General features: G+C 43.5%; 1 protein-coding gene across 2 annotated transcripts in view; it reads right to left on the bottom strand.

The window, feature by feature from the left end:
* The window catches only part of LOC124112519 (metabotropic glutamate receptor 7-like), a 69,030-nt gene extending 59,231 nt beyond the window's left edge, over positions 1–9,799 (bottom strand). Inside the window, exons 1-2 of one of the 2 annotated variants that reach the window (XM_046472681.2) lie at positions 8,546–9,799; positions 5,459–7,929 (exon numbers count right to left, since the gene is read on the bottom strand). In XM_046472681.2, the coding sequence (XP_046328637.1) occupies positions 5,459–7,579 (2,121 nt within the window). In that variant the 5' untranslated portion in view covers positions 7,580–7,929; positions 8,546–9,799. Of the gene's footprint in view, positions 1–5,458 lie in introns of both variants that reach the window. The other variant, XM_046472680.2, reaches the window with a different exon arrangement.
* Between the last annotated feature and the right edge of the window lie 3,228 nt (positions 9,800–13,027).

The following is a 13,027-nucleotide window of genomic DNA, read 5'->3' as shown; positions in this document are numbered from 1 at the left end:
AATCTTTTCCAAGAGTCCAGTGTACGATTCCGACTGGAGTGTATCATGTGCATGTATTTATGAATCACTATCAAACAGTGACGACCCCAGGTGTTCGCGAAAAAGGTGAGCGTATCCTGTCCCACCGGTCACCCGTCACAAACTCATGCAAAGGCAAGTCAATGATTCATCAATAAAAACGGGAACATGGTACAAGTGAAACTGGGGAAATGGGCTAGACGTCATTTTTGTAACTGATGCGGAAATACATTGGGAAATGTCTTCCGCATACCTACCATAAAACCTTTTGAAAGCTTCGCTGAGGTTTTGAATGTGGTAACCTTGACAAAGGACAAGAGTCGGGTAGTAACAAAAACTGTTATTATTGACACCTTCAAAGGATGAACATTGGGTGAGAGCATCAAGAGTGTTTCGTGCCCTCGTTTGTTTGTTTGTTGTTTAACGCCGCACTCAGCAATATCCCAGCTATATGACGGGGGTCTGTAAGTAATCGAGTCCGGACCAGACAATCCAGTGATTGACATCATGAGCGTCGATCCACGCAAATGGGATACGATGACATGCATCAACCAAGTCAGCGAGCCTGACCACCCGATCCCGTTAAACTAGCAGGATTAGTGTTGACTTTGGTGGGAGTTTGTAGAATTACGTGGAACCATCGTAAAAGACACTTTCATAAGGTCACCGCGTTGTGTCTTTACTTACGTAGTATATATACAGAGAGAAAAAGCCCGCGCTCATTCTTGTTCGAAACCATTTTTTACGAAACGAATGGTCTTTGTATGGTATCTAGCATTCGCGTTATTTTTTTCATGAATGAAAATTTCCAGCGTGACCTATCAAGTGTGACCTTAGCGAGGTCACGGTTATGCAATCAAAGCGAATAAAACGAGGTCAACCTTGTACGACACACGTGTAACGTAAGGATTTAGTATCTCACCACCTGTCTATTTACCGGTGGGTATTTACCTGGAGTGACCCGACTATATTTCTCACGAACGACGTCAAATCAAGTTATTAAACTCGATCACCTCTTGTCTCTGGGCTATATCAGTGCAGAATAGGTACACGACGACGAGAGTTTGTTTTTAACTACGTTTACAAGAAATGATTACCCAGCTCTATGCTTAAGTTCCTGTCATCAGAAAAGAGCTTAATTTGAAATGCGAACTTCAAAGGGACAAAAATAAATGTAAGGGTCGACGAAATGAAACATGAACTATTTCCAGCCCAGCCTCGGGTCATGATGGGGGTGGGGGTGGGGGTGGGGTGGGTGGGGGAGGCGGGGCGTTATCAGATGTGTATAGATGTGATTAAATCATTCGCTAACGTTGGTGAGATGTGAGTGAGCGAATGAGATTACTGAAATAGAGGGTGAACAAGTGTATCTGTTATATATCATAGAGTGCCTGGGTGAGGGAGTTGGATTTAACGCCGCTTTAAACCGTATACGAGTCATATCACGGCGCGTCTGTTTAATGTGGGAAGAAAGCCCGAAGTGATTCAGGTCTAAGACGTTTACCACTTTGGTGAAACCCATGAGCAGGGGCATAGTGCTGACAAACCTAGAAACGTAATCGGAGTGAAACGGGATTCGAACCCACAATCATAGGTTTCTGGCGTGCCCAAGGGACGCAACTCTGCACAGCGAATCGAGGCGCCTTAGACGACTGGGCCCCACGTGCTCCGGTTGAAATAGATTAAGTTGATCTTGATTAAAATAATACATGTATTTGTCAAGTATTTGATCCAAATAATAAATAAAACTTGTGAGCGAGTCGTTGAATACATGTTAATATTGCAGCTATATCTGACAAGTAAATACTAGTCTGAGTTAGTATGAACCAGTGGTCGAGAGCATGATCATCGACGATGACACAGAATCAGTGAGGTCACGTAAAGTGGCCACCAGCACGACTGGCTGGAATATAACTGATGCGACCTAAAGCAACATTCACTGACCATTCGTAATATGATCGCGTCTATAAATCTTCTAATGCGTACCGAGTGCCCAGTCTTCTAAAGCGCCGCAATTCGCTATGCAGAGTTGTATCCCTTATGCGTATCAGAACCCTAAGACCTGGGTTCGAAACCCGGTTCGCCCCTATTATGTTTCTAGGTTTGTCAGCACCATACCCGTGCAAAGCGGTAAATGTCTCAGACCTGCATCACTTCGGACTTTCCTTCCACATTACGCTGACACGCCGTGATCTAACTAGAATACTGTTAAAAGGGTCGACATTCGCATTGTTCGAGCGATGAAATCGTTTGAATCTTAGATTAAAGTTCGGCATCAAAGAAAGCATTAAATAAGAAGATCCGGGGTAGAATAGGTCTTCAGCAACCCATGCTTGCCGTAAAAAGCGACTATGCTTGTCGTAAGAGGCGACTAACGGGATCGGGTGGTCAGACTTTGTCGATGCAGGTCATCGTATCCCAATTGTGAAGATCGATGCTCATGATGTCAGGCACGGGATTGTCTGGTCCAGAGTCGATTATTTACAGACCGCCGTAATATAGCTGGAATATTCCTGAGTGCAGCGTTAAACAACAAACAAACACATGAAGAACGATGCAGCGTGAGGGCCCAGTATGAGAGTGAGTGAGTGAGTGAGTGAGTGAGTGAGTGAGTATGGTTTTACGCCGCTTTTAGCAATATTCCAGCAATATCACGGCGGGGGGACACCAGAAATGGGCTTCACACATTATACCCATGTCGGGAATCGAATCCGGGTCTTCGGCGTGAAGAACGAACGCTTTAACCACTAGGCTACCCGACCCGTATAGCACGTACAATACAGCCGGCAAATGAAGGTATACACTTGAAAAGTAGATTTGAAAAATTACAAACGCTATCAAAGCGTTACTAGGCTGAAAACAGTCGCCGAAACACTGCAAATTCAAATAACTATTTCTTGTTTGTTTCACTGTTAGCCAGCAACATGGGTGTATACCTTCATGCTGACAGGCAATTTATTTATATTAGTACGTTCCACGGTATCATTTAGACGTCCCGCCGTGATATTGCTGGTATATTGCTTAAAGCGGCGTAAAGCCAAAATCACTCACTCACTCATCAAAACGTCGAGTCGGACGTATGATGTCCCAACATAAAAAATCCCATTATCTGATTTATGTCAATTATCTCTCCCATATCCACAATGGCATTTGATTTGTTCGGATAATGTTTATTATTAATTCTGGCTATAGTTTGCTCGGGAACAGATGTCTTATCTTACGCTATTAATAAATTCTGAAATAATGCACCGGGACATCGCGTATTTGCCAAAATGGCGGACAATAAAGAGATTGGCAATTTCTGTAATCGTTATCAAGACACGAAAATTGACTTTGTGTCTGGAACTGTCGAACAGAAGGGAATGGAACAGGTTATTCGTCACCAAAAGGAATTAAAAACTACTTTCTTACATAAGCATTACAAGGGTCATCTGAAGCCATTCTCATTCATGAAGTGTGACGATATCCTGTTGCACTGTCGGATCGCGGTGGCAGATCACTGCGGGGCACTCAGTTACAGAAATGTTACTGACAACGCGGTGGTTGCCATGGAGATTCCAGCAACAGCACAACAATCGGTAAATATATCATTTGAGAAGGAAATAAATAGTGCTTGGTCACGCCAGCAATACATTGTGTTGCTGTGAAAAATAAAAGGAATACTAGCAGTGGTCATTACAGCCACGACCATTTTGAATTTAGAACCAGTTCTATGTGCGTGAGGGCGCTGGGGTAGCCTAGTGGTTAAAGCGTTGGCTCGTCACCCCAAAGGCCTGGGTTCGATTCCCCAAATGGGTATAGTGTGTGAAGCCCATTTCTGGTGTCCCCCGCCGTGATAATGCTGGAATATTGCTAAAAGCGGCGTAAAACCGTACTCACTCACTCACTATGTGCGTGACAAACATATGACGAATACAACGCCAAGAAACATTCATTGGCATGTGAAATTCGTTATATATGAATAATTCAAGTAAAACTACATTGTTTGGTATAATGTGAGTAAGTTGGATTGATCCTGTCTTATAACGTGTCATGTGTTTAAAGCCTTACATTCATTTGCTTGGTTTACGGGTCCGCCGACATAAATAAAAAAATTCAGAAAGAAAAAAAATCAAATGATAATATGTTTTAAACCGCCGACAGTAACGATCGGTATAAATAATCCGAGGGATATTGAAATGTCTAAAAGCATTTTACCCAACGAAATTCGTCACCATAAGTCAAATAATTAGGACCCAAACCAGGGCAATATTTATTTTGTCACCTACGAGTTCATATCCAAATCAAACATTAAGATGAGTAAAAACAATGTTGTCCAATGCATTTTATTGCTATTTTCTTTCGACCTAACGACCAAATCTTTCATTGCGATGAACCAGACCGCCTCCGTGGTCTAATGGTAGAGCGTCCGCCCGGAGAGCGAAGGTCCGAGGTTCGATCCCCGGCCGCGTCATACCAAAAGACGTTAAAAGATGGTATTTGTTGTTACCCTGTCTGGCGCTCGGCATTAAGGGGATAAAACAGGGTCTGTCGGCTCGGAGTCAGTGTACTGTGTCTAAGTGGGGTATTCATGTTATATACTGCGGCATGGTATCTCAGTGTGCTAGCACTATAAATCGGCTTTAGTCCGGACTAGTACAAGCAGCCACACAGACACATACACGTGCATGCAGTCGCTATATAAGTGTAATAATCTTGGACGCGAAACCTCTTTTTACCTCACCTCACACTGATAAACCAAATAGTTAGCAAACATCGCCACTCCGACAATCTCTCTCTCTCTCTCTCTCTCTCTCTCTCTCATATATTCATAAATATATATATATATATATATATATATATATATATATATATATATATACGTGATTAAATACAATTCCACGGGCGGTCGGGTAGCCTACTGGTTAAAGCGTTCGCTCGTTACGCCGAAGACCCGGGTTCGATTCCCGACATGGGTACAATGTGTGAAGCCCATTTCTGGTGTCCCCCGCCGTGATATTGCTGGAATATTGCTAAAAGCGGCGTAAAACCATACTCACTCACTAATTCAGACAATTCACACACTAATTCGTTATGAACGGTTAGTCATCTCCCCTGTTTGCATGAACTGAAGTGGTACATACACATTGCCCGGTGCATTTTTATGAGCGGAAATCTCTGCAGTCGTAATTACACAATTCTGAAGACTACATTTGAGACTACAAAGGTTCGACAACACAGGTTTACGAAATCCCAAGGCCATAAATTTGCTACAGAATCGTTAGAAGTGATATGGAAACACGTGCGGAAACGGTAAATTCTTGAAGGCAAGAACTCATGTTCATGCCTCTCTGAGGATAATTACATCCGAGTTATTAGAGCGACAGGTTATATTGCGTCGGTAATTGAAGCCAGAAATCATCTTTAGCGGAAAGAAACATGAATAAATTAGTTTACCTACCTGAAAGGTTAATAAGCCGGTTACTATGACAACCTGGGACGAAGAACTCGTGCAGCGTGGGAGAACAGTCGTTTTCTTTCCCGCTCTGAAGATTCGGTAGATTCTACTGGTCTTCACCAACAGCGGTACGTAGACCAAGGTGAAGGTCAGACTAAAGCCAACGTTGTTGACGTAGCATGAAAAGTTGTTTGGGAACGTGAGGAAGCCGAAGACGAGGAGGTAGGCGGCACAAATCCCCACTAGCATCATCTGGGACAGCTCGCGGCTCGACGACCGGATAATCCGCTCCTTCCGGAAGTTGTGGAAGAACAGGATGACGAACGTGGTGAGGGAGAGTCCGACGATGGTGAAGAAGAAGAGAACGATTGCAATTGGATCGCTCATTCTGACGTAAGTTGGATCCACTGAAAGGCACGTCTTTCTCGTTTGATTATCAGGCCAGAGGAACTCATCACATGCTTGACATTGTGTTGAGTTAGAGGATGTAACTTCGTTGTCTTTGCAGGCGACACATTTCCAGCAGCATGTCTCTCTGGGAAACGTTGCGATTTCACCGACACCGCACGGTTCCGCACACTCGGAGAGCGGTAAACCTTCACTTCCGTTTGTAAAACTCGGCCACTGAAGAAAGGTTTCGTCTATATTTAACATGGCGGTTCGCATATCCCACATGCCCACATTCTGATGAAGCGGCAAACTGTTGACCATCTGACACTGACGAACGTCAAGTTTGCCAACTACGTCACCATTTTGGTCAAAAGATATCTTCCCGATGGAACCATAGTATTCTACTTTCTTAACATATTTCAGAAGGGTTTCAGTGTTAATACAGCTTTGCACTTCCTTACCTCTAGCAGTGGGACACGCATCTTTGATGTACGCATCCAGCGCATTCGCAAATGCGTACACTGCATCCACTACGTACGATGCTGCAAATTTGGGGATATAGTCAACACGGTCCATCGTAGAATTATCTAAGATTTCGTCCGTTTCTTCACTCCCAGGCTCATGGCCTTCAAAGCAAAACCACTGATCAAAACTTTTGAGTTTTCTTCGTTCCTGTTCGTTATATTTTCTTGCTTGAAGGTGTGTCTTCATATACGTCATGAACGTCGGCAGCGTTGATGAATACGGCCTTACAGCCAGTGAGCCCACTATGTCGTTGCAGATATCCGAATGATCATTTAAAACAACCGACAATCCATCACTTCCGATCCAGATAAACTCCCGTGATGCACGAGTTCTTTTCACGGCCTTCATAATGAACATGGTATGCTTGATGTCGGCGTATAGTACGACTACCTTTGCGGTTGTGTATCTTCTTAAGGACGTTATGACATCGTCGTAATCCTCCTTGGTCATGCCGTCTCGTAGTTCAATAGACTGGGCTACGCATATATCAATTTGGCGAAGTAGCGGTTTCAGCTTCTTCTCGCTCTCCTGTCCATAACTTCCTTCAGAATACACGACTGATACGTAGCTCCAGTTAAAATATTGTAAAACGTCCGCTATCACCTTCACCTGATTCAGATCTGCTGGAACCATTCTCAGAAAGTATGGAAACTTCGTTTTGTCACTCAACAAATCACTAGTCGCCGTATGACTGATTTGGGGGATCTTAAACAAGGTCATCACGTTGGCAACGACTATACTTAAGGAACTCGTATATGCACCCAACACTCCGACAACATCGTAAAATCTCGGTAGTTTCCGGTCTTCACATGACGAGGCATTGCACGTGCTGTGCAGTCTGTTGGCTTCCGGCATAAATTGCATCGCCCGTGCCAGGGCCATAGAGGGCAGAAAGCAATCGTCCAAGATGGTGGTGCCTAATGTAATGTTTGACAGGATGTCAGAACTGTTGTTAATTTCACTAATTGCAAATCTGACAGCTTCGACATATTCAATAGCCCTGAATCCAAATATACTGTCACTACAGCGGCCGTCTTTCGATGCGTGGATTGAAAACACGGCGCCAAGATTGATGTCGCCGTCGATTCTGGTGGAGTATTTGCTGTCGTACACGTCTTCGGGAAAACTGTGAATTCCAAACAGGAACAGGACCCATATCAAGTATAAAGATGCGACGACTTGCTGTCCAAGAGGAGCTGCACTTGCCATTGTCGTTCATAAACTGTGATTACGACGGCCGTGTTCCTGATACTTTAACACATAATTCTTTGGGATTGCAGACACCAGAAGCGCTACTTTGATATGAACGTTTTTGTTCTTCGCTCTGTTTAATTCGAAATCGAAATTACGAATCCGCCCTCCATATCTTTAGATTATTTCTTCTATTTCTGAATTCAAAATGACATTGGTTTGACGCATTTACTAAGTTTGGTTGTAAATCTGATTCAGTGGAAAACCGAAACAGTTATTTTGATCCAATCATCTTATCGATTCTCAACTGTCTTGATCACTTGTAGACATCCATGAATGCAGTCAATGGGGCCGCTTCATAAGCTGAGCTACAAATAGAATAAATCTTTAACTAACGAATCATTTATATGCATCGTCGCACATTCGTAACAGACGTGCCAATACACCTCTCTTTGCCTATTACTCAATCAAGTACTCATAAATTCATAAACAGGACCCCAGTGATGCCATGGGCGGGAGAGCGTCTAAAATACGCTGCAAACAGCGCTGTGAAAACATTCACATTTGTTCTGACAATACACGGAGTATAATTAGCCTGTTAGGAATGTTTCAGAAGACGGAGGTGGGCTGGCATGATGGACTGTACTTTCTCAGATCCTTAGCAAGTGAGGAAACATTTATCGAACGTTAAATATTGCAGTGCGATTATACTCGTAATGGTACCTCCTTCTCCAGTGGATTCATAACGATTCAACCGATAGCCTCTTCGCATAATACGTCTGTATGGATGACAGATGGGTTAAATGTACAGCCACACACTAAAGGTAAACACACTTACAGATGAACTTTGAGAACACTGACGGAATCAAATATTTCTTCATGCCATTTTAACACAAGTGGATTTAGTTCTCTGAGAGTCTTTTCTGAGGCTAATGGCGTTTCTTGCTATTACGGTTATTTTAGGTAATAAAGTTTAACACCAACCTCTACAGAGCTAGTTTGCCTTAATGGGACGAGGCATGTTCCGCGCTTCTGGCGAGGCTGCGTTCAGTTCTAAGAGTCGTCTGTTAGGGGAATGTGCACACGTTGTGGAGCCTCCGATGTCCTGTGTTCTTTCAAAGGTATTAATCCATTACAGTCGACACACAAACGTCAGACCCAGTCTAGGTGAGGGAGCATGGACTTTATGGCCCTTGTGATAACGATGTTGTGGAAAATATTATTTTCGCGGGTTTTTTTTTTGTTATCAGAGTATAAATAAATTCGCCTAAATTTCCCGAATCAGCATAAAAATTCAGTATGCAGACACGGAGGTATAAAAACAAAGATACAATTTCCAGATTATGATCGTGTTTAAATATATATGTCCCTGGCCAGTCTCTTCATGTTGCAGTCGTTGATGCATGATTAGTACCAGGATAGTGACAAAAATCGCTTCTGACAGACACCTTGTCTTCTGCTTGGCATATAAGCCATTGGTTTCACGTTCTGTATTAGTTAGGAACTTCGTGACAAGCCTCGTCCTTGATTTTGACGGGTATTTCAGCCTTGAGCTTAAATGATCTTCTTAAAGAGTTCAGGGCCGTGTTTAGCTGCCAAAATGTACATTTTCAGTGATCAAATGACACATCTCTCAACTTTAGTCTGTTTCAATGATTACGGACGTCCAAACAAAAACAAACACTCACCAAAGTTGGAATTGTTGGAATATGAGTTTTCAGAGCTCATTTTTCTTCCTTGATCCGGCTGTCCATTCCTATATCCGTGAAACGCCATGGTCATGTCCTAGCGTAATAGTTGGGCAAATCTCTGGGAAGCAGGACGAACATAACGAATTAGCGGGACACGAACGTCTTATATTCTCAGTGTATAAAAGTTAGATGTGCATTGCGTGACACGCTCCCCTACCGCCTGGCAGACTTTGATTATTTCCAATTTCTTTCAACCGACATCCATCAATCTTTTATGCAGACAGAAATATTCTATTGTCTTGTCAACCTTCCATATTAGGGCAATTATTTTCTCCCGTCTTCATACTACACATACTAAGTTGCTTAGAAACACCACTCTCACACTGACTTCGTTGTCGCCGGCTCGGTGCTTTAACAGTGACCACCACAGCCAGCGGTAGTACCGCATTGTCGTCTGCTTCACAAGCGCATGCGCATACAAATCAAAGAAATCAATCTGATCGAAGCTCTTCACAGCAACAGAGAGAGCTCGTCAACACGTGCAGTCATATCGAGTAATGGCGACGGTATCGCTGCCTCAGACCGACCATAAGATGCACGTGGCGAACATCGCCGGCTGTTGCTGAAAAGCCTGAGCGGGGTCAGCGAGATAAGTGGCACTAACAACTTCTCCGATACCTGCACGTTAATAGATCGAAGCCTGTAGGAGGCATTTCAAGGGGCCATGTAACTGCACGTTTAGAGGACAGATGTGTATTAATTCTTTACGTTATCCCATTAGTCACCATTATGAAATCAACAGAGCCTTCTAGGGGATTGTGGTTACTAAAGGGATTAATTCATCATCTGCATAACCTGACGATGGTTGCCGAGAGGGGACATCGCTTTCTCGCGTTGCGTATTATAGCTTTCTTGTCTCGTGCAATCGCTTTCTCGTATCGTGTTATCGCTATCTCGTATCGTGTTATCGCTTTCTCGTCTCGTGCTATCACTTTTTCGTTTCGTGCAATCGCTTTCTCGTCTCATGTTATCGCGTTATCGCCATCTCTCATACCTAATGAAGGCGAGAAAGCGATGTCCCCTCTCGGCCACTAAACTTAACAGGTTTTCCATCCTTTGTATTGATGAAGTCTTTGTAGGCATGCTCCCAGGCTGCATATATGGATGCCTCATTGACACCAGTAAATGGAACAACATTTAGTTCATGTTAGTTTAATGTCAAGGGTTTATCCACATAACAGGTGCGACACAAATAGCACATGCAACAGACATAACAGGTGCGTTACTTGTTGGTTTCTTTCTTTCTTTATAACGCCGCACTCAGCAAGTTCCATCTACATGACGGCGGTCTGTAAATAATCGAGTCTGGACTAGACAATCCAGTGATTGATATCATGAGCATCGATCTACGCAATTGGGATCAATGACATGCATCGACAAACCACCCGATCCCGTTAGTCGCCTCTTACGACAAGCATAGTCGCTTTTCATGGCAATATTCCTGCAATATGGCGGGGATCTGGAACAGGCAATCTACGCAATTGGGATACGATGACATGCATCATCCAAGTCAGCGACCCTGACCACCCGATCCCGTTAGTCGCCTTTCACGGCAATATTCCTGCAATATGGCGGTGATCTGGAACAGACAATCTACGCAATTGGGATACGATGACATGCATTATCCAAGTCAGCGAGCCTGACCACCCGATCCCCTTAGTCGCCTCTTAATGGGTCTTCACGTATGCGTTTCTTGTCACACATGATTCCTTTCGACGCTAGGTCGTAATGATCATGTCGTATATCCCATACTGCCACGTAACATAGACGGGTGTTTCTTTGATGCATGTAACTCTTCATCTGAAACCACGAACGACAAATAAAACAAATGTGATTACAGGCCAATTAGCTGTCAAATAACTCAAATAACTCAAATATATGGTTTAGTTATGAAGAACAGAGCTCCCCTAAATTGACTTTTTTTCACCTAAATGGACTCACGTAAGTAACCCCACTCCGCCCCCGATCCATACAAGCAACAGTGCTTGTGGACCATTCTAACAAGGGTCCACACGGGTCCTTCTCTGTGACTGATATAGTGAGTGAGTTAGTGAGTTGGGTTTAACGCCGCTTTTAACAGTATTCCAGTTATATCACGGCGTGTCAGCTTAATGTGGGAGTAAAGCCTGAAGTGATGCAGGTCTCAGACGTTTACCACTTCGGTGAAACCCACGAGCACGGGTATGGTGCTGACAAACCTCGAAACATAATCGGGGCGAACCGGGATTCGAACCCACAATCATAGGTTTCTGGTGTGCCCAAGGGACGCAACTCTGCACAGCGAGTCGCGGCGCCTTAGACGACTGGGCCACCCGTGCCCCCTATGACTGATATAAGATACACACCCGCGTGTGGACTCCGGGTTAGAATAGGTCCCCGACACAGGGCCTAGGCTGGCCCTAAGAGGCGTCCCAATAGTTGATTGACTTGGTTGATTGTGTGTCATCGTACCCCGTCGGGGTGGATCGTTGCTCGCAATATCGATCACTGGATTGTCCGGTCCAGATTCGATTTTTTTCAGATCGCAGTCATATAGCTGGAATATTACGGAGTGCAGCGATGAGCAACAAACAAACATCTGTTATCATTTCATTTCTACGGCCTTGATTATCAATGATGGAACTTGTTATTTATCAAGGTAATAGGTCATGAAATTTTTAATTTTAGAGCTCCAGTAGTATTTCAAATTGTTTTAAGACATTGATAAACTATTATGGTACCAAATCGGGTCTCAACTTCTGATATTCTAGTGAGGCTCTGACAGGTTCATGAAAAAAGGCCTTCATTCATATTAACCACAAACTCCATTGTACGCGGACTATTTCGGTCATCACGCGGATATTGATACTGATTTTTAATTTTATATTGCAATGGCAAGTTTTTTGGGCTATCGTTTCTATATAACATAGCTGAAGCTCTGTTGTTGGTATCAGCAAGTATCATGTTTTACGCGTGTCGTGCGTCATCGATTATTCAATGCATTCCCTGATGCCGAATTTAAATCCAAAGATCCAAACGATTTCATTACTGTCATCGCTAGAACAATGCGAATGTCAAGTTAACCAGCAAGAGTTTGGCTTAATGCCGCTTGCAACAGTATTTCAGTTGCTTCACGGCGTGTCAGCTTAATGTGGGAGGAATGTCCGGAGTGATGAATGTCTTAGATGTTTACCACTTCGGTGAAACCCACGAGCACGGGTATGGTGGTGACAAACCTAGCATTATAACCGGAGTATCCACAATCGGCTCTGGCAGTGTGTTTCCTGTTACGGAAAGAGCCGACGATAGCCATATGTAAGCACTTCTATTACTCCTTACGTTCAAGCAGGCCCTGCTGAACAGACACAGCGTTTGACTGTATGCACACTGAGGTTTCGTTTCCAAGCTAGCATGTTCTTTTATCAACACTTGAGAACTGTCTGTAAAACGTGGAAACAATTTACTCAAAATGCTTCTGACGAAAAAGATGGATTTGTGAGAAAACCCTACCAGACAGACATGCTGTATCTACCATTAAACGCGTATAGCTTATTGCTGGTTTTTCATGCGATCCTGCCAGTTAAAAGTTCTAGAATGAATGTGAACGAACCTGATAGTCAGCAACGTGTGTTGGCTTCCAGAAAACAGAAAAAAGCTAAATCTCTTTCGTTGTTTTGAAATTTAGATTTCGGCAAAGTTCTTGTCATCTAAGTACAGGCGGATGATAAATACAATT

This window comes from Haliotis rufescens, unplaced genomic scaffold, assembly GCF_023055435.1.
Source record: "Haliotis rufescens isolate VD_foot unplaced genomic scaffold, xgHalRufe1.0.p SCAF_17, whole genome shotgun sequence".
NCBI lineage: Eukaryota > Metazoa > Mollusca > Gastropoda > Lepetellida > Haliotidae > Haliotis > Haliotis rufescens.
Note: the sequence above shows the minus strand (reverse complement) of the source record. Positions and strands in the feature narration are given on the sequence as shown.